This window comes from Apostichopus japonicus, chromosome 21, assembly GCF_037975245.1.
Source record: "Apostichopus japonicus isolate 1M-3 chromosome 21, ASM3797524v1, whole genome shotgun sequence".
Taxonomy (NCBI): Eukaryota; Metazoa; Echinodermata; class Holothuroidea; order Aspidochirotida; family Stichopodidae; genus Apostichopus; species Apostichopus japonicus.
Genome location: NC_092581.1, coordinates 19805504 through 19827900, shown reverse-complemented (window position 1 = coordinate 19827900; position 22397 = coordinate 19805504). Strand labels below are relative to the sequence as shown.

General features: G+C 36.9%; 2 protein-coding genes across 2 annotated transcripts; one reads left to right on the top strand and one right to left on the bottom strand.

Moving 5' to 3' along the window:
- The first annotated feature begins 387 nt into the window (after positions 1–387).
- LOC139962543 (probable arginine--tRNA ligase, mitochondrial) lies at positions 388–15421 on the top strand. The gene is made up of 15 exons (XM_071962631.1): positions 388–548; positions 1032–1108; positions 1958–2084; positions 2571–2654; positions 3546–3643; positions 4888–5027; positions 5422–5583; positions 6289–6362; positions 6812–6918; positions 7734–7967; positions 8884–9008; positions 9749–9926; positions 10227–10397; positions 10835–15271; positions 15305–15421. Exons 1-14 carry the CDS (start codon positions 513–515, stop codon positions 10983–10985), a joined length of 1764 nt encoding a protein of 587 aa, XP_071818732.1. The 5' UTR covers positions 388–512; the 3' UTR covers positions 10986–15271; positions 15305–15421.
- Positions 11375–22320, bottom strand: LOC139962544 (glycoprotein endo-alpha-1,2-mannosidase-like protein). Its single transcript, XM_071962632.1, has 4 exons — positions 22171–22320; positions 17689–18477; positions 16837–16946; positions 11375–16216 (listed from the first exon to the last, which is right to left on the bottom strand). Exons 2-4 carry the CDS (start codon positions 18428–18430, stop codon positions 15518–15520), a joined length of 1551 nt encoding a protein of 516 aa, XP_071818733.1. The 5' UTR covers positions 18431–18477; positions 22171–22320; the 3' UTR covers positions 11375–15517.
- Positions 22321–22397: the final 77 nt, after the last annotated feature.

The window sequence follows — 22397 nt, the reverse complement described above, 5'->3', positions numbered from 1 at the left end:
GGTGACACTCTTGATTTAAAAACCAGAGAAAAACAAATCAATACGCAAATTAAAGTATATCTATTAATAGAGAAGAAAATAGATAGTTTCTACAATTGTATATAACCTATGAGGTGATATAAGTAGGAACCGTATCCAATCGTTCAGCTGTTTAGACACAGGTTGTGTTACGTTTCTGTCACTATGTGTTTTATATATATGAAAGCACCATGTTTTACATAAAGAGATTATGCCATGTGATTCTGAGCAAGAATTTAAGCTTTTTGCTTTTAGAATACACCAGATATTTTGTTTTTATTTAACTTCTTCGTCGTCTTTCGTTTATTTTTTTTTATTTACCCTTCATTTCCCTCCTTTTCTGAGAAAGAAGCTACGAACTTGTCCAACAATGAGAGATATGGGTGAGATCTTATTTCTGTGCCACACCAGTTGCGTCTGGCACAGCAAGTGATAAACATTAAATAAAACTTAGCAATATCTTTCATTTTTGTGTCACTGTAAAGGCCTGTGCCATGACGGGTGTACTACGAAGAGTTATCGCAATTAAGGTAATCTAATATAAGATTCAAAATAGTAAGAAAAGTTACCTCATCAGTAACTTCAAGTCATGATTTGTGTCATCTTTCGCGAAACTGCATTGAATAACATAGTATTGTAAAGTAGCCTGGGTCATATTGCACACAGTTATACTAGCTACTATGCAGTAGCTAGCGCTCTCTAGTCTAAGTCATAGGGCAAGCCATATTACCTAGTCTATTCATATTCCAAAACGCACACACACCCAACGAAGAAGGTAAATGAGCATCTGTATTAAACCTACATCACAAGATTTTCTATCCCAACTTTTTAAGGCTAGGCCTAAGTATTACTGGATGCCTAACAGTAACAGACCAGTACAGACAGTTGTACAACTTTAGAATATCTACAAAACTTTAGAGGGTACTAATACTAATCTAAGAAGATGACATTTAGAGTTTTGCATGCGAAACAATTTCAACCACTTTGAAACGTGAGTTTTTCTCTTGCTTCAGCTTTCAAAGGTTACTGGACTGACAGAAGCAACCTTCCTTCGACTTATCAAACCACTTCCAGTTTTACCAAAGAAAGGGTGTGTGAATTTTGATAAGAAGATTTTCTGTTTTATTTATCAGTAAATGTTAGCTTTTCTGTTTATGAATTTCATGGTGGGCCAAAAGAAAAACGTTTTGTTGCAAGTCATGCTTACATCTTTGTATTACCAAACCTGTTAAAACGTGTTAAAAATGAGGGCATATATGAAAGGGCCCAACCATTCAGAGGGACAGAATAATTACAATAATTCCTAGTGTACAGTACATGAGATACATATTACATGACAGTTCAAAAAGTCTTCATGGGGAATGGACCCGGAGCATTTAGACACAACCTCTAGATGACATAGCACAGTAGACTTCCCCTCCCCTCCCCCCCCCCCCACACCACAGAAAAGGTGATTGTACCTCTTGATATCTGTGTTTGTATTGAAGATATTTTCATCACTGTTACATTGTTGTCAACATTAGAAAAGTATGTCCCTACACTGTGTTTGACCTGTTTAAAAATTTCCTAAAGTTGCTCTTACAAGATTACAGGTTTTTTTTTTTTGTGTGGAAGTAATTGTACTCAATATTGCATGTTATAGTATTATTTTCACAGAATAATCTTCTTCATTATTAATATTAGTATTATTTTTCACAGAATAATCTTCTTCATTATTAAAAATGAACTTGCAGCCTTGGTTAAAAAAATTCAAAGCTGTCCTTTGTGAAAGTTGCAACAATTTCCAATCCCCTTTTACCATCCCTGCCACAAATTGTACAAGATGCATTACATTATATCTTAAACCATATTTGTCTTAAATTTGGAAAGTATTGTGCAACACATAGCAATACAAGATCCATCATCTCTAAATCTTTATTATTTCTTTGCCAATATTTAGATACAAACCAGCTCTGACCCTGCCCCTTCAGAGTCTGCATAATGAACTATTCGGTGACAAGGAACAACTAAAGAGAAGGACGTCTCAAGATGAACTTGTGAGGCTAGGTAGAAATGTTGCTAAACAGGTCAGCCGAGCACTAACATATTTTAAATTTGTTATGTCTGCCAATTCACTTTATCCTAACTAGTTGTTCATTAGCACATGTTCGATTGTTTGAGCTTTCACACTGATTTCAATAATTTCCTTCTGTCATTTGCAGTTTTGTGAAATGACATGTCTGTGTGACTATAAAGAATTAAAGGGTTTGACGATGAATGTAGGGAAAAGACTTGATTTAATAGTTAAAACACAAAATATACCAGAATAACACTTTTAAATGAAAACTTGAAAAGTGTGTCAAAATCATTTGCTTAAAACTTGTAAAATATGGATCTAAACTATATCACTTTTGCAAGGAAGGATTGTGCAGAACAGACTTTATAATATCAAATAACAATGATATCACACTTTATACGGTCATTATGTTCATTTTAACAAAAAGATTAATTTTTTTAACATTCATCATTTTTCATTCAAACGTCTCTGTTGTTTTACTTTATATCACTCTCAGTTAAGCTGCATTGATCACATCCAAAATGTTTCGGTAGAAAAACAACATCTCAGCTTTCAAGTATCAGTGCCAGAAATAACTCAGGTATGTCTTTATTATATTCACTTTTACCTCTGTAAGTATAATTTTACTGTATGTATTCCATTACTTAACACAGACGAAAATAATATATATGCATATGGTAGATATACATTGTCAATCGCATAATTACTGGTTCTGTTTCTTCATGTTTGGCAGCCAATGAAAAGGTTTCTAGATACATCAAATTTGTTAATAATTGTGTGCATAATTTTGTGGTAGGGTTTTTAGAGTTAATCCAATTACCTTACAGGATAGCTAACATGTGGAATATCCCTTATTGCTCTGAAGTTGGTATGGAATAGATGGATCAATGATTCTCCTTGAAAATGTAGGGTACCGTCTGAATGGCACCCTGTGGCATCTAAATGTCACACTATGGCAACTGAATCGCACCTACAGCTAACAAATGTTTAATAGGGAAAACCACACACAAACCACAAGGTAACGCATACAGTATATGCTCATGTACATGGACTTGATTTACTCTGTGGTCTCTGAATTGGAACATAATCAGATGACTAAAGTTGCATGCTCTTTAAATTTATGAAGAAAAGAAAGGTAGAAAAATTGGAGCTGTGAAGTACTAGTGTTTTATAGTACTTGATATCAAAATCTCTCTCATAAATGTCCTTAGTAATGATTGCTCCTCTCAACTTCTGGCATGCCAAAATTTCAAAGGGTTTTTGAAAGGTGCTTTTGCTGGAGACTAGAGGGTTTGGATTAATGCTCCAAATTATATGAAGAAGGTGAATTTAGTCAATGTCTCAGTAAGGAAAAATTCTATGAAGATGGTAAGAAATTAGGATGTGAAAGGTATACTCTTTTGTGTGATAGTTGGTCTTTTCTAGTTCATCTAATGGTTTAGAATTTTATCATCATTCTTGGCTTCACCAGACTATTCTACAAGATGTCCACAAGCAAGGAGATCAATATGGTTTCCAGCCAAAGCCATGGCAACAGTGGAAGAGAAAAAAGATTGTGGTAGAATTCAGGTGACAAATCTTCCCAAGCACTTTTAATGCAATGGTTCCTTTTCACAAAATGTCTTTGGATATTCAAATACTGTACATGCACACAAAATACATTGCTGGTTTACTGGTATAACAGATCATCAAACCATTGAGATAGTGTGGCCAACATTAAATGAAAGCACAATGGAGGACACATCGAGGAATTGAGGCGATACAAGACGACATGAGCTGCTAGTCGGGCTGTTTCTTCCCACAATAGCTTGTGGGAAACCCTATTAGTTACATATTCCACAACGTCAAACTATACACAATAAATAAGTACAATAGTTGGCTGTTTGCACAATGGTGAATGCTTATGGGTTGTATGTAGTCCAATATTTACATACAGAAGCCAGTAGAGTTCATGTACAAGGAATGTCTTAAAATGTGTAGTAGTTGAAGGATTGTGACTTTTAAGTTTTACTGCAAACCAAACTTATTTGAGTTGTAGGACATACATTTGTCGGGCAAGAGAACATGTTGGATGGAGGACAGCGGGCAGAACTGACTGTCCCACCTAATACTAGGCGTTTGCCTCGTCCCCTACATTAAAGGCATTGAAGTTGAACTTTCCATTGCTTGCATGTGAAGTTTTCTTCTTGTCGCTACAAAATGCAGACAGTAATGAAATGTGATACCTTGTTATCTTTTATCTAGACCTGAGATGTCCATCGCTGTTATGTACACTGTGTTGTGGGTATTGACCGTAGCTGTATGTACTGACTGTACACTAGTGTCTAATTACCGACGGTAGCAAGCTGTGTGTGTATTTTCTGGGATCGATGGTGGTGTCTAACACTTCTGTTACACCTCATTCGAAACTAGGTCAGATTACCGGCATGAGAAGTTTTTTTGTGTGCGGGTCTTCACACCCTTTAAGAAAGTCGGTTGTGAAAGCAATATTAGTAGTTAACTTAGGCCTCAAAAAGTTTTATAGCAGATATGTCTACTGTACAATGTTATAAAACACTTTGATTTGACTAAAATCAGCAAATAATTTGGCTTATGATTTATGATAATATCAGTTTTAACTCAGACTGCAGGTTATTTCTGGCCGTTGGTGTGGTGGAAGGTGTAGATTGTAAGCATGAGTAGGTACTTTCATATTTCAATGTGAATCATAAAAAAATTATTTCAATTCTATTTCTTGACTTTCCTAATTTAAGGGAGGATCTACATTGATGGAGAAGTTAATTTCTCCTCTTTTTTTTTCTCACTTTCAAAAGCTCACCAAACATAGCAAAACCATTTCATGCCGGTCACTTAAGATCGACTCTGATTGGTCACTTTGTGGCCAATCTTTGCTCTCAGCTTGGTCATGATGTCGTCCGTCTTAACTATTTGGGCGACTGGGGAACACAGTTTGGTGAGATTTGATGATTCATTTATAAAGATGTTTAGGGCAAGATTAGTTTTCTTCATCTTAAATTATGTTATTCAGTATTCTTTCCTTTTTAAGGCTTCTTTTATGGGTAAATGTCTTGAGTAATTTGGAATGAAATGAGCCCTGTTGGTGGTATAAATGTATGCTGTTGATTGGGAAATTGTTCAAAAGATGTTCTACAGTATTATATTTATCATGCAGTTCATATCGTCCTAAGGTGGTGACACCAAATAACCAAATACAGGTGAATGAACTTCAATGAAACCAATAAATGAAACATGTTGGCTGGGACTTCACCTTTGAAATTTCATTTTTCTGATGAGAATGAAACTTGTGTAGCTTTCAAAGTCAGGATCATTTTTTCCTTTGATTTCAGGTCTTTTAGCAGTTGGATTTCAGAAGTACGGTTCTGTAAAGGAACTAAGCCAGAACCCTATTCAACATCTTTTTAATGTTTATGTCAAGATCAATTCAGCCTCAAAGAAAGACCCAAAGATTATGGAAGCTGCCAGGAAATTCTTCACAGCCATGGAGCAAGGTGACTTTAGAGAAATACAAATTATAAATTATCACTTTCATGTCAGTTCTGTTCAAGTCAATTCAATTGAAATGCGACCAAATAATAAGAGAGATAAATGACTGAGTATACTGTACTTCTTTTAGTCAAAAAGGTTATTAGTATTATATTTTCACAGTGTGTTTTATGTGGTTTCAACCTCAGGTACATACAAGTGCCAGAAAGTGTGAAATAAGTTTCAGTTTCCTACAAATGCAATCAGAATTTTTGGTAAATGTGGTTGCATTTGTTTCATGTCCTTTTAAACTCAGTGTGAAATAGTTTATGGTCTAAAAATATGATAGGAATCTTTGGTAAGTGTCATTAAATTTTGTTGTCTGGTGAGTGTTTTCTTTGCATCATGTGACTCAAACTCAGGCCCTGATATGTGGAATTGTAGATGTAAAGTGTGACATATTTTTTGCTGTCTCAAACAGGTTTGATAGCTTTTGCAGTTGATTGACATATTGTTTTCAAGAGATGAACAGAGGCCAGGAGACTTACTAGGATGTGACGACTAGGCTGGAGGCAGACATTTTTGTTAATAGGTTTATTAAAAAAAATTGTAGTAAAAGGTAGAGATAAATAATTTCCAAGCTGGATAAGGGTGAATAAAGCAGCTGAAAAGTAACAATTTTTTCTTCACAACCTGAATCCTGTTTATGTTAAGTGTAACTTTCTTTACAGGTGATGAGGACTCTTTGGCAGTTTGGAAAAGATTTCGGGAGTTTAGCATAAAGGAATATATTTCTACTTATCAGGTAATTAAATTATTGGAAGTTGGAGGATAGTAGACAAGGAATTATAAAAGCCACAGAGGTAGGCTAATTGGAAATGCCGTTTCTGTAAAAAGGAAACAGTAAAAAATAAAATGAGAATACTAAAAAAAGACGCGTTTTGAGATGAAAACTCTAAATTTGACTTTTAAAGACAAAACTTCAACTTTAAGAGTCAACATTTGAGATTGAAGGTCAAAATGTTGAGTTTTTCAAAAGTAACAATTTTTGAACTTTTACCATTTTCCTAATAAAATGAAAAATGTTAGCAATTTTCTTTTGTGGCTATTTTCTTAATAGGCTGCTGTACCTCTAAGTGTCAGCAGACAGTCAAAACAGCTAGGATAGCACTTTATAATTGTTGGCATTCAGTACTATAGACCTTAGCCACATTACATGAGGCCTCACCATCTTCTCACTGTTTATGCTTTCAGAAGCTTGGTATAGGATTTGATGCATACCAGGGAGAATCCCAGTATGGTGAAATGGCTCAAGATGTCCTCAGTGTCCTCAGAGAGCAATCTTTAATACAGAAATCAGAGTAAGTGTGTTTTAATATTCATGAGTACCCTAGCAGATCAGCTATGCATATTCATTAGCCAACTGAAAGAAACAGCCAGTTGGGATAATTTCCTAATGCTAATACCTCTCTAAACTGTTCACCAATATCATGTTCAAAGCACTGGTTTTGACAGTACAAACAGTTCCTAACCTTGATCAGATAGAAACATGATATTCATACTGCTCGTTCTGACAACACAAGTGCTCTGAAGCGGAACATGACACTACAGTATAGAAAAAATTGTCCCAACTGCGTGAAAGAGAACAGGTTTATAACCAAGTAGTGTAGCAACTTAGTGTTGTGGTTCTGTTAGATACTTGACAGTATTTTCACTCCCAAAAATATTGCTTTGCATGGAAGGAAGTATGATTATGACATAGATATGCTGAAGCTCTAAGCACCTCCCCCCCCCCCTACCCTTTACCTTTCCCCTCCAAAAAACTTATATATTTATACATACTTTGCAAGATTTCCAGTAGGGAACAGATAAGTTTTATACCAAAAAAATACAAAATATCATGATCTTTTCAGTTGGGAAGGTGTCGGTTTTATGGCATTGGCAGTATTTTGACAGTGTTTCTATCAATATGATATTTTGTAATATTGCCAGTGTTGCTTCCAAAAAAATATATTTTGTGATATTTTCTGTTTAGAAGATAAGTGATATAGCTTGTCAGTGTTTTGACAGGATTTCTCTGACAATAATATTTTGAGATTTTGAAAGTGTTGCATAACATGAAAATGAAATAAAAAAATATATGTATTTTTTGTGATTTTGTGATTTATCCCCGTAGAGAAGGGACCAGTGTCATGGATTTATCTGACTATCTCAAGTCTATGTCTACGGCCACCTTAGCAAAGAGCGATGGCTCATCGTTATACCTGACGAGGGACGTGGCAGCTGCCATCGACCGCCATCAGCAGTACAGGTTTCACAGGATGATATACGTCGTCGATAAAAGTCAGGAGAACCACCTCAAGCAACTTACGGCTATCCTAAAGAAGATGCAGTTCAGCTGGGCAGAGGGGTAAGTTGATTTATTGGTGACTCTAAATTAATGGGTCTCATGAGGGCAAAGAGGGTCACTCAGGGGTGGCAGAGCTGGGGTGGGAAGGGAAAAAGGGGAAGTTACTCCCTTCACTCAGTTTTGTGATAAGCATTTTACAAAAATGCCCCTTTCCATAAATTAGAGGTGCCATTGTGGTTTAATGGGCAGTAGCCTTTTCCATTTCAGTTATGAGAAAGTGCCATTTCATTTTTTTAAATGTGCCCTTTGTTGAACCCATATTGAGCCTTATTCTGTTGCATCTGCATAGATACAGTAGGAGTAACTTTACAAGGGCCATGTTAGGGAAGGAGAAAAGTGTTGAGGTAGGGTAGGGGTAAACAAGATATATGCAGGAAATGAACTTCAATTTAGTGTTTCGTTTAGGTAAAAAAAAAATCATTTATTCCTTATTTAAATCCCCTTCCTCCCCCCCCCCCCCCTCCCATTGTCAGTCTTTAATTGTCAAAATCCAAAATGTCTAAATCAGTTTTTGATGAAATAAATGGTAAAGTTCTTTGGATTATGAACAGTGTTGTTGTAGAAGTTTTAGTTATTTTTCTTTTTTAAATTTTTTGATTGGGTACATCTGGGAACAAGATGTGTGACTTCTTTGGCAAAGATAGTGAAGATATCGATATTGTGTGTGTTAAATTTTATTAATGGCTTGAGGTAATAGAAGTTCAAGTGTGAGAATTTTTGTTTACCCTTTCTAAAGTTAAGTATTTAATTTGTGTTTCTATTAGTAAAGTTTCCGGCATGAAGTGTTCGGGGGCTACACACTGTACTCAAAATTAAGCTTACAGACATCTTTAAAACCATTAAAGGGTTTAAATATTTCCAGACGATAATGCAAAACATAAGAAAAGTGTACATATTTCTGGTTCCTAATTTGCAGGATCGAACATGTGCCATTTGGTAGAGTTCTTGGAATGCAAACTAGAACGGGAGATGTGGTCTTATTGGAAGATATCTTAGAAGAGGTGAAGAACCGTATGCTGGAGAGGATGAAGGCAAAAGAGAGTAAGAAACTGCTTCCCATCATCACCTTTCTGTTTAGTTTGATATGGTTAAATACTTATAAAAATCACCAGTTTTGATCAAAATTATGACTAGTAAGTTTTTTTTTCATATAAATGTATTTCATGTTTTTCAAGTAATTATGTTATAAATTTGAAAGACCAAACTATGGCAAAATTTATCAGTATCAGTATGGTTACTTCTCGTATAACAGGTCTATAAAAATGACAAAATAAAGTAATAAAACACTTGATTTCATTTTTTCCCCGCAGTGAGATCCAATCTCAATTTATACTTAATGGGTTTAGACAGTTTGGTAAAGTTGACCTAAAGAACATCTAAATGCTTCATATTGTTCCTTTATGTTTCTTGATACAAACAGTTCATTAAAAAGGTTCATAGCTTAGGAAATGTTATGCAGGTGTGACAAGGGAGGGGTGGCCGTGGGGTGTTGGTCAGAAGGTGGGTCTTCAGTCAGGGAGGCACAAGGTCAATTAGGAGGCCCAGGGTAAGTATGGAGGGGGACCCAAGAAAATATGGGATAAAGAATATTCTAATCTCATTTTTGCATTGTACATACTACGGCAAAAGGGTGGCCTGGTGAGGATAATTGTTCTGTGGCCTTTTCTGTTTCTTGACTGCTCTGATAGATTCTTTTGTGTGTCTGTGTTAAAGTAGATCTGAAGATGTTCTTCTTAGCTTGCCAATAAAAGGTCTGTTTCTTGTTTCTTCCTCCAACAAAGCAACCAAGGATGTAGCCAATCCAGAAGATGTTGCCCAATGTCTGGGGATCTCGGCTCTCATTTTACAGGATCTGAAAGCAAGTTTGATTTCTGATTATAAATTTGATTGGGAGAGAATCCTTGAGAGTCAGGGAGATACAGGAGTATTCTTACAATATACCCATGCAAGGTTAAAAAGGTAAAAGAAAAAAACTTTCACATGAATTAACATATTCAGTTGATTGGAATTTTTTACTTACAGAGACTTTACAATGTTTGCAAGGTAATATATTCATCAAAATCACTATGGAATTATGGGCACAAAACATGTTGTTCACTTTGTTGTGTTTTCTTAGGTAGATATTGTTCTCTATATTAAAAGGACTGAACAGATGTTACGGCTATAAATATGGGTTGCGTGTGTCTCTCATTTATATTTCAATTGTTTATTTTTCTATTTTAATTATTTTGTTCTTTAATTTCTTTCTGTTGGTACCAGTATTGAAGCAAACTATGAGTATGAAATGAGAGATTCTATATCAACAGAGGTCCTCTCTGAACCAGAGGCAGAGCAGCTCATCTGGCATATCGCTCAGTTTGATGATGCAGTCCAAAACTCATTTGATGAGATGGAACCCAAACATATCGTTGCTTACATTTTGAGATTAAGGTAAACAGTTTACTATATTCATAGAAAAAAATTGCCTTGTTTGTGTTATTACATTTTTTGTTTTCATTAAAAGCAATGTTTTGCATTTGAAACGCAACACTTGTCAAAAACAAAAACACGTAGTATATCAATTGGCTACAGTAATATCACAACTGATGTTACTATTCAATGTAAATACTTTCTTAGTAAATGTACCCTGGTCTCTTGTCAAAATTTGGAAAGGAAGGAGATTTCATGAGAAAGTCATAAACCAGAGGGCACCAGTTTGAATCCTGTTCTAGCTATATATTTCTTTGCTGTTTTCCACTTTTTTATTTTGATTATTTTCAGTTCATAGTTCTATTTTGGTTACTAGTTATGATCTATATCATAGATGTATATCAGAGGTGTAACATGAAATTCAAAGGTCTCTCTCTCCCTTTTTTTTTCATATTTAGTCGACTTGCATCCCGTGCTGCCCAGACTTTAAGGGTCAGAGGATCGGAAAGAAATCTTGCCGAATCCAGGCTTCATCTGTTGGTGTCAGCCCGTAAAGTATTGTCTAATGGCATGCGAGTCCTGGGTATGCGTCCTCTCGATGAGATGTAATTCTGTGTGCTGCATTGCCTTGATGGAAACCTTCACCACGTGGGGAATTGCTGGATCTGTCCTAAGATTTGATAACGTTTGTAGAAGAACTGTCCAGTGTTCTTAAAGTTAGGCACCAACCTTCATATATGTTTTTTATGGTTAGACTGCCAACCTTACATTACATGGAGAAGATCCTGCTGGGATTAAAATGTCAGTCCCTCTAACTTTCATACAAACATGGGGGAGAAATGGGGCAACGTTTCAAAAAGATGACCACTTGGATTAATTTTTACAAGAATCTCCAATTGTTACCAGCTCAGTGAAACCTGTCAGCCATGCTGGAGTCTTGAAAGAACCAGCACATTCTCTGCCTTCTGTGACAAAGAGAAGATATGAGCTTCGTGGGCGGCACCCCAACCTTACAATACCTCTTGCTCCTTGGATCCAGCAGCAAACCAATTCTGAGCTGTTAAACTGGTAAACCAAGTCACCCGTGCCAAGAACCACCTGTTGTAATTGGTAATATAAAGAAGCAATTTGCTTTTCTGAATATAACTCTACAAAACATTTGACATTTATCCAAGAATTTATCATCATAACAATCTTGACAACCTCAACTTTTTCGGATCATATCATCGTTACATATCCATCCCGAGATATGTATGCAACTGTTAGGGACGGGTGTTGGTTTCATCTTCAGATGCACTCTCAACTCTCAAGACAACTTGAAAAATAATATCCACACTTGGGCTTGCTGAGAAAGGCTTGTAGAATACAAACAGTGACATTTGATATTGCATCATTACAAAACCTATTTCTTCATTCACGATATAATATGATGATCTGCAAGTTCCTGCATGAATCACATGATGGGAGATGTACCATGCTTCCTTTATTCAAGTTACCAATATTGTTGACAACTTCGTCCATTTCTCCTGTATTTTGTTGTATTTGTATAAATCTTTTGTTTTGAGTTTAACCAAGACCCTGCTAAAAAGTAAAGAAATTATGCAATTATTTCTTTTTCTGAATTAGAATTTGTTTTTTGTTCTTCAACCCAGAATGAACAGTATAACTGATGAAAGGAGACCAATAAACGAGAAAATATTTGCAACATATCTTTCTACTTATTCAGTAGTCCTGTGTATTGAAATATTATAAATTTCAGACAAGCACATCAAATCAAGGTAACACTTATAAATTTAAAAAAAAACAGAAGGATGTGTACAGAATAACAAAATGCAAGAACTTTTTCATATTTTCATACTTTAACTTAATGTTTAATGCTGGCTTGAAGAAAGAAATATGAAATTGTAAACAAAAGGTAATGAAAAATATACAAGGTGGTGACTTGCAGTTTTATCTTAACAATGTATTTGTGACTTTCCCCAAAGTCATGTTTCACTATGCCAATGTAATTAAAGGTAACAAGTAATATTGAAGTCTTCCAAAATATATTTCCAGATTTAGGTGGTAAGTGAAACTTTAAGGTAGTCAGTATAGGCCCCAAATTATAGCACACTTTAATTACTAGAAGTTTTCAAAAAGTACGTTCCTGGAGTTCTTAACACTCCAAGTTGTGTTTTTAAGGAACACACACGATGATTGAATGTCCCAGTGAGGACAATTTCTTTGTAGGTTGTAATAAGAACATTTTACAAATTTTGACCAAAGGTGACCATATTTCAATATCTAGCATAATTGGGGCCAATACAGCATACCTTTAAGGTCCTAACAATATATATGCAGATCATGTTGAAAAACAAATTTGTCTGAAAAAGGAGGTTAATATCAGCTAGGGACATTAACATCAAAATTTGTTGCCATAATTATTGTAAAAGATGCTTAAAATCTTGAAAAAGTCTGGTCCTTTTCAGGAGACAGGCATTACCAAAGAGCCTATACCACTGGCAGAGTTAACTAACCTATTTTGCCAAGAATGAGGGCGGTGGTCGTTATTATTATTTACTGCTGATGACAAATAACACGCAGTTGCGACAACTTGCATAACAAAATGGTGAATAAAAGAAGAAAAATAACACATTTAATATGATTGGCAAGATTGTAGAGTACTGTTAAACTATCACATAAAATTAACATGAATCTCACATAGATTGGAATATTATACACTGTTCATTAATGGCCTACACTGATGTAACAAAATCCACAATTCCATATGTTGCTATGGCTGAAAAATAGTACAAATATTTTTTATATTCACTTTAATACCAAGGTTACGTGCACAGTTTTTAATAATTTAACATCAAGTTTAGCATGATTCTTGCATCCATAGTTTCATTTCACAAGTCAAGCTTTGTACAAAAACAGAAATTTATATATATATTTTACAGTTCAGTGACTAGTTCACTGTAAACAAAATCACCAAAATACATAAATAAATGAAGCAAAGAAAGAAAAATTTGAAAGACAAATATCATTGCAATGCCAATGGACTGTAGGGTCCCCCTCCACTGGGTTAATATTAATTGGATTAATATTAATTAGATCTGACAAATCACGGCTATCACCATAAATAAAAAAAAATCAAACAACTCAGATTTGTAAGTATGTTATATGGACGTTATACCTTATTCTCTAATACTGAACTGAAACAGGTGTTGCCTTAAATATAAATGAATATACCTACAATTTGATTTATCACAGTCTGTATGCAACAATAGGTGTTCTGTAAGGTTTGGTTTGCTTGATGGGTTGCACATAAAGTACAGCATTGTCAGACAGCACTCTGAAGAACTGCATTGTCTACTGTACGCCCACTGGATCAAAGGCCACCAGAAACCAGTGTATTGATCCATTCAAAATAACCACTGGGCTGTGATGCTCGATGGGCTAAATATGATGATTCTTGATTTTATGCCAAACTTTATCTTTTTCGATATCTTCCATTGGTATTTCAATGGACTTTTGTCACCAAAGATGCACTGCAGTGATGGCGAACAGGGGTGCCTTAACCTTCCTCAGTAATTGATAAAATGACCCAATCTAGGTTCACACTTACCATGATCCAACAAATGGAAACCTAATAGGTGCCCTTAGATTGGGGGGGGGGGGGGGACCGGAGTGAAAGTGAATACATCTGCTTACACTGTACTTTAAATTGTTAAATTGTTTACAAAGAGAACGCTTGATATAAGTAAGTTTACATCCATTATCACCCTATTGAAAGGACGTATCAACCTAATGTTATTGCTTCCTGAACTTTGTGTTCACCTAACAACTGCATTATATATGTTCACAATGTTGCATTGGCCATTGCTCTCTTAGCCTCCTACCAATGTGTTTGAGTAATATGTAGATATAACTTTTTGTTCTTTCTCACTACCACTATCCAAGAAGAGCAGTATTGAGGTAGATTGATTGGTCCTTATTCACCTGTAACTAACTCTAGCATTTGATTGGCTGACGGTTTGCAAGTTATTCTTCTTTTTTAGTGCATCATATTTGAGAAGACAGTCATTTTGCAGATCTCAAAGGCATAAGATCTCTGGCACAAAAATTTGAAAACATGGAAATAAAATCACTATGGTAATTAAATCACCAACCAAATAAACGTAACAAATCAATAAACTATATCTGAACAGATCCTTCTGTGACTTTTGTTTTCCCCGGCTCATAATGCTACCAAGCCACAAAAAAAGCCTTTAGAAGGTTCCAACACAACAGACGATCACTCACAATCGTGTGGCGGAGTGTATAGCCTAGTGGTTAACGCCGGCGTCTCACAGTCATGAGATCCCCGGTTCGATTCCCCGCCGACAGCAATGTGTGTCGTCTGGCAAGGGTGTTGTTCAATAACAACTTCCCGACATGGACGTTAAATGGATGTGTGCCGAGAGATTGGCTTCGGTCAGCTTGCGAGTCTACAAGCCTCCATGGCTTCTTTCGCGAGTTCCTGCTTGCGGGAAGATCACATATACATACATACATACAATAATTGTAGTCATATTTACAACGTAATTACAGCTGCAGTTTTATATCATCATATGCTGGTCAAGTCATAAGAAATGAAACAATTTACAAGATTTTGAAAATCGATGCAACTCCACACAAGACCACAAGACCTGACTGAGAGGGGAGTCAAAGCTAAGGAGTCAAAGTTAAGGAGTGTTAGCTCAGTGGTTAATGCCGGTGCCTTTCAATCATAAGGTTCGAGTCTCTCCAAAGTTAATGTATGTCGTCCAGTTACAGAGTTGTTGACAATTGACAATTCATAATCATGGACGTAAAATATGACTCTAAAGAGAATGACTTTGGTCAGCTTGCTGCTTTGATAAGCCAATGAGGCGGTCAGCTTGCTGCTTTGATAAGCCAATGAGGCTTCTTTGCGAGTTCCTGCTTGCAGGAGGATCTAAAATACATACAAAGCCTCCAAGGTTTCTTGAATAGTTTTCAACGAATTAAATCTTAAAAAAACTTGTTTCCTTTTAGCATTCATGCCACACTTGAGAGTGATCTCATGGTGGAATGGGATCATTACATGAATGCTTTACTACTCCGAGGAACGTCTGCTACGTTCGAGCCGACAAACCTCATCTGGTAGGTTCAAAATGTTCACCCAGTTGCCTGGTTAATTTGAGATAATAATCTGGCTGGTTAGGACTGTAATCTTGGTATGAATAGTTCCCATAACTGTACGGTATCGCGCTTTCTATTTGGGTCCCTTCGTGCCATTCGTTGTACGACGTTACCGATATGATCGATGGATTAGTCGCCAGGGCCGCTCTGAACGATCTGTCGTAATAGTCACCATTTTCCCTCCATTTCGTGTTGATGCCGTTCCACGGTCGTACTCTCGTGTCCATGTATCCCGGTCCGACACTCGGCGCAAATAACAGATTACTCTGACCCGCGAACTGACGTAGAGTTTTCCAGGATGTCCAGGTCGAACCGTGCGTGAATCCGCTGGAAGCAAAATAAGTATAGAACCCATCGAAACCCGCCCGCAGTACATCCGAACGATGTTTGTTCTCAACGAAGAGTCCTAGAAATATCCCGTCGTGCTTGGTTCCTCGAAGAGACGTAGGGAAACCTCTGCGAAATATCTTTGCCCAGTGAGTGGCATTTACCAGATAGGAGTCGTAGAGGTAGAAGAGTGGAAGTAGCCTCTTGTCTTTGGTGGGTTGTCTGTAGAGGGCCGGATGGTTGCCGTAGGTATCGATAATATATCGTACATCATCGGAAAACTTCATCTCATTCCTGCCATCATACGGTTCACTGTGAAAAGCCACCTGGGATAAAGGAAAAGTGAACAGGAAGATTAACAAAAGCATTTAGAGAAGAAAACGTCAGGGGTAGCTGTATATTTTGGTATTACAAGATGGAGGAAATGCTGCCAGGTATTTTGTAGAGTGCAGGGTAAAGAAATGAAAGTCAATTCCAAGACACATGCATATGTATAGCTCCTTACTCCTGGATTCAATTTACTGCTTCTGATTTCGTTTTAAATTAGATACATCAGCTGTCCACAGAAGTAATAAGAGAGTGATAGAAGTGGGGTTTCTTTTTTTTGTCAAATGCAAAATTTTGATACAAAGATAGGACATTTTTAACACACCATACTGAGCCTAAAACCTTAAACTGGGCATACTGGTTAAGGAGAGGGGAGGACGATGGGTGGGTTGGGAAAGGAATGATGGGCAGTCCTCTTTGTTCTATTAATTAATAATAGAGTAGCTTAAAGTTACATACATCAACCACAGTATGAATGTATCAAGTACTACCCACAAGAGAGCAAATTTCAAGTTCACAGGATAAACTGGCCTTTCCACTAGTTACCATACCATTCTCATAGCAAACTTGCACATTAGCATCATTCCCTTGCAGCAAAAGTTTGGTCATAATAATTTACCCTGATTTGGTGGTCATGAGCAATATCCATTATCTTCCTGACTAGTTTGTCCGATGGTTTGCCCTGCTCATCTGCCTGCCCTGGAGGATACCAAGAAAGGACTAAAACACCTGAGAGAAGAATAAAGAGTTGATGTAACCAATAAGAACCATGATGGTTCTCACAAAACAGAGAGAGTCAGTGTTATAGAGATAACCAGGAGGGTGCAACATCACTATCCACAGCAGCTCTGAATAACATGTGACAAACATATATAGGTACACAGATGTAAACATTAAGAATAATGATGGTTCTGACAAAATGGAGAAAGTCAGTGCTATAGAGATATGTATACAAGATAACCAGGAGGGTGCAATGCCACTAACCACAGCAGCTCTGAATAAAGCAAAAACAAACATATATAGGTACACAGAAAGTGGCCAGGTAGTATTTATAACAGGTGTGATTACAAGGTTTATATACAAGGAACTGTGGCTTCTGAAATGGCTGAGTGGGGATCACTACCAACGAACGGGCAGATAGTTCAGATGGTGACATTCCCTTTCTAGCCCAAACTGACCATCTTCTTTTCATATCATAAATGCATGAAATATTTTTCCAGTTTTTATCCAAAACTCTGTTTACTAGAATGCTAGATAACAAGCCAACAATAGAATTTTTCTCCCAATATGATTACTTTGACCCTCCTGGCAGTTATTACATTTAAAGGATTAGTCGAACCTTCACGGAAGTATTTCTAGAAACTTTTAGCAATTTCAAGGGAAGTCGTACAGACAGGATCTACATAAGTTCAACATGCTAGACACTCAGTGAAGTTATGCAATTTTGACATTTTCTTTCACTGCTACTTACCGATACTAGCAAATCGCAGTTGTTTCATGTGCTCTGTAATGATGACATCATCACTGGAACTGTAACATCCCAACTGAGGGTAAAAGTTTGATCCGACGTCATCTGGCGGTTGGTGAACGCCAGTCGGCCATTTCCTGGCCATTTTCTTGTTCCAGTGAGGGAGGTACTCGTGGTTCCAATGCAGGTACAATTTGTCGTTGTCCGGGTTACCATACCAAGGGTAATAGAAAGCGTGTAAATTATAATTTGGGGGGATTTCATGCCACTCCCGTGTGTCTTTCAATAAATCTTCGTTCAGATAAGATAACTTGACAACTTTTTTCGCTTTAGGCTTTTTGCCTCCTTTTCTCTGTAAACCTAGTTTGTGATTTGTGACATTTTTAAGGTTCTCGCGGACTATTTTCACTTCCTTTTCTTGTTGCGGTATGATCATATTTGTTACCTTGCTTTCAATATCAACCTTTTCTGGTTCTCTAACGTTTGGTATTTCAATATCAACCTTTTCTGGTTCTCTAACGTTTGGTATTTCAGTTCTGAGTACAAAGGCATCGTCAAGGAATTTCCCTTTCCTCTTTAGAGCAGGCTTTGGCTCCTTTCCCTCGAAGGGTTCAAACACTGACAACCGACCTTCAAAGTCGACTACTTGGGTTATGTTTGCTATAGCCACCATGCATCCTAAAACAAATAAAATGACCACAAATCCAGCGACGCAACGAAGTGACCTCCATCTTCTAGGAATCATTGTCTCATCATATAATTAAAACACAGCCCTGCAAAATTGAGAAGAATCTGTGATAGAAATAGATAAGAAAATGATAAATTATGACAACTTTTACATTGTAATTAAGAACACTGCAGATATCCAAACTCTGATAATAAATAAGGTATAGTACTCAACATCTTAAGTCATGGAAACCCCATAAAAGGTTTTTCTTCATCAACTTTCACTTACAGGTGCAGATGAATTCCATCAGCTCATGTTGTTATATCTCTTTCACTCCATTTAATAACAAAGCAATTCTGCAAAAAGATTTCATTTGGACTGAACACACATCAATACAAACTATGCATACAGTACAGTAGGTCTGAGTCTAAGGTATATTCCCCCCCCCCCTCCATCCCCTTGTCCTGTCCCACCTATCACTCCTCTTCTCATAGCTCTCTTCCACCCTTTTTACTCCACACCTTTCTGTCTTTTGTCCTTCTCCAGTTTATTCCCTACCCCCTTCCCTTAATAATCCTCTCTTGTCCCTCCACTGTTTACCTCTTACCCCCACTCTTCCCCTGTTGGTTTCTTTCTTTCTTCTCTCCATCCCTTGTCTATTAATCCCCTTACATCTTTCTCTTTGTGTTCACCGTGCTCATTAACCTGTCTGTATTCTGTGAGTGTTTTTGTCCCTTCTGTTACTATCATTTAGCCTTTGAAGAAGATCCTGCTAGGATCGAAACGTCAGGTCAACTTACTCTTAAACAACTTATATTATATTATGTTATATATCTTTTCCACTACTTTATGATCTATTTTTCTCATACAAAAGATTTGGTTTTCACCCTAGTAAATGGTCCTCATAGAACAGTGAACACAATAATTGTTAAATTACCCAAGTAACTTGTCAAAGTTCTGATTACAACCATCATGGAAACATGTACACCAAACTGGTTCATCATGTATTAATGCTCCATCATCAATTATGTCTTCAAGTTTTTACAGTACAGTGATTGAGGGTTGCAAATTGTTTTCACATATATGCCACATTGTCAAGTTTCCCCCTACTGAGGTATACGATGAATTAATGCATTCCCAACTTTTCTACAAACTTTGCTCACTGGAACTCTACAAGGGAAATGCACCTTGCCTAATGGATCCACATGAGGCATGACTAAGTTACAATTATTGTGACTCATAGTTTAGCACTAGAGCTAGTGAGGATGACCCTTCTGACAGTCCAGAAGGAGTCATCTGGACACCCCCACCCCACCTCTCAGCTCTATCAGGCCTTGTCTTTAGAGGCGAGCAAGCGCGATCCCAAGAATCGCACAAAGAAATAGAGAAAAGGGAATTAAAAAATTACATTAAAGTTTAGAAACAAACAAAATAACAATAACACAATGGAAATAAATATATATTTTGTTCATTCATCTGCTCATCTCATGCTTTTAATGCGTGATTTATCCTCAAAAGGCCTGTAACTAGACTAACAGAAACTCTTGGAATATGATCTACATATATACAATTATCTACCCTAAGTCCCTTACCCAGGAGAAGTTTGTGAATGTCAGTGTATCTTGAGTAGGGTTACCATATTTTGTTTGTCTGACAGGAGGACACTTCTGAACGTCCTGTGGGAGGGGTCTATTAAAGGGGAGGGTGTTCTCCCCTTCCCTTTGAAAAAAAGAATTTATGAATTTGGAGGGTGTCTACATGCAAAATGGTGCCATATTTGTAGCCTTACACAGGGGTTCGTGATCCAATCCAAAAATTTAATTACTTTTTTATGCAAGAAAAATATATCCCAGCAACTAATCAAAATTATGAATGAAATTCCACAGAAAACAAAGTTTGATGGAATGCCACTTGTAGAAATCCATATGCAGTAATTTAAAGTTCTGGACGCCCCTTAATGAGGTAAACCTTGTTGTCATGGAAAGTTCTAGCTCAAGTAACGTAAACCATGAAGGTGTTCTTATTCATGGAGACTGCGAGCATCTGTCACTATCCGTGCTTTGTCACGTACGTACACACTTGAGCGCCTTGAACAAATCTAACACATGAGTATAACGTTGCTACGTGACGTCAGTTTGGCACATTGGTCAGACTCGGTCAGATCTCACTCTAAGCTTGGCCTTGATACAACACACAGGAATGTGTACAGACTTTGCGTACCGCTGTAATTAAAAAAATCTCTCAAATAACAAATATCTGAACAACATATATTATGAAGAAGAATTAGTTATGGAATTCTGGAATGTTTTAACCCTCCAAAATATAGCTAACTTGCAACTTCACCGGAAGTTTCCATCTAAATCACTATTTTACTTTCAGAAATTTTAAAGGGTGTGAAGACTCGCGCAAAAAGAAACGTCCAATGCCGGGGACAAACTAAAACGAATGACCGAATGACAATTGACTTTGTACAGGGTTAATTATCATTTGCGAATGACAGCGAATGACAGCGAATGACAACGAATGACAACGAAGGACAGTGTTGAGAAGAGATAGAATGATTAACGGAGTGGAGTAAATGCGGTTATTGGTTTGAAAAATGATTTGAGGAAAATCGCATGTTACGTGGTTGCAGGGTTTTGGTGTAATTTACGGATAGAAACCACAGGGAAAGTTTTTGTGTGAGAATGCGCTTGAGTGCTGTGCTTTTGCCTCTGTAGATTTATATGGAAAGATAACTAAAGCCGTTTCAAGATTATAGTATTGTTAGTCTCTAACAATTAATATCGAAATGACGTTAAATTTACTTTTTAAAATCAAACTTACAATTTCGCTTACTATGATAAGGTGCGTTTTTATCTTGTCCGTACATTACTAGATCTAGATACCCACGAAGTCTGAACTGTGATGTTGAAGCAAATGTCTGTGCTGTCATTACTGTCATTCGTTTTAGTCAACGCAATTTTTTAGTGTGTAAAACATATTGTCATTCGTTATGTGTAACGCAATTGTCATTCGTTTTAGTAACACCCCAATGCCGGTAATCTGACCTAGTTTCAAATGAGGTGTAACATAATTGTTAGACACCACCATCGATCCCAGAAAATATGCACACAGCTTGCTACCTTCGGTAATTAGTTAGTGTACAGTCAGTACATACAGCTGCAGTCAATACCCACAGCAGAGTGCACAAACGATACAGCGATGGACATCTCAGGTCCAGCTAAAGATAACAAGGTATCACGTTTCATTACTGTCTGCATTTTGTAGCGACAAGCAGAAAACTTCACTTGCAAGCAATGGAAAGTTAACTTTTTCAGAGTGCTGCACGCGGTTTGGGGGCGAGGCTTCAAAGCCTTTAATCTTCCTTGCTACAGTATAATGATAGCGTCCCTGCAGCCCACAAAACGAAGTCCCCCGGTAATGTCACAGTCGTTCTCCACTGTTCAAAATATATAAGATTAAGTTGGCACGAGGTTTAAAAATTCACTTCTGGAGCAATGAAAAAATTATGTAGTTTTTTCATGTACCCAATAGACTGCCACAAAATTTTAAAAAAAAATTCCTTTCACTAGGCCTAGTCAAACTAGGCATAGGCAACGTATATTGTATAGAAAAAAGCTAGCATATGTATTAAAGTACTAAGGGATCCATTAATTTCGGCCTGTAATATTATAATATTACAATCCAATGTGTACTGTAATCACTAAGGGAACTCAATGGCCTGATACAACTTCTCCTAAACAGTGTGTGCGTGATGATACAAAGGCCCATATCTCGGCAGTAACCATTTGGGTCTATACAAAATATTGGCCTACCTTTCTTCGTGATTGCTTTCAATGTGACTTCAAACGTCTCCAAAATTATGCGAAACAAAGGTGTGGATAGATGCAGTATGACTAATGTGGATTCAGTTCATTTTCTGCAATGATCAAACGGTACCTCGACAAATTGAACTTACCTTTCAATCAGCCCGTTAGCCGTACTGCGATTGGAAAATTTATAGAAGTAGACGCAATATAGTACGTCGGCTTACCTCCTGTTT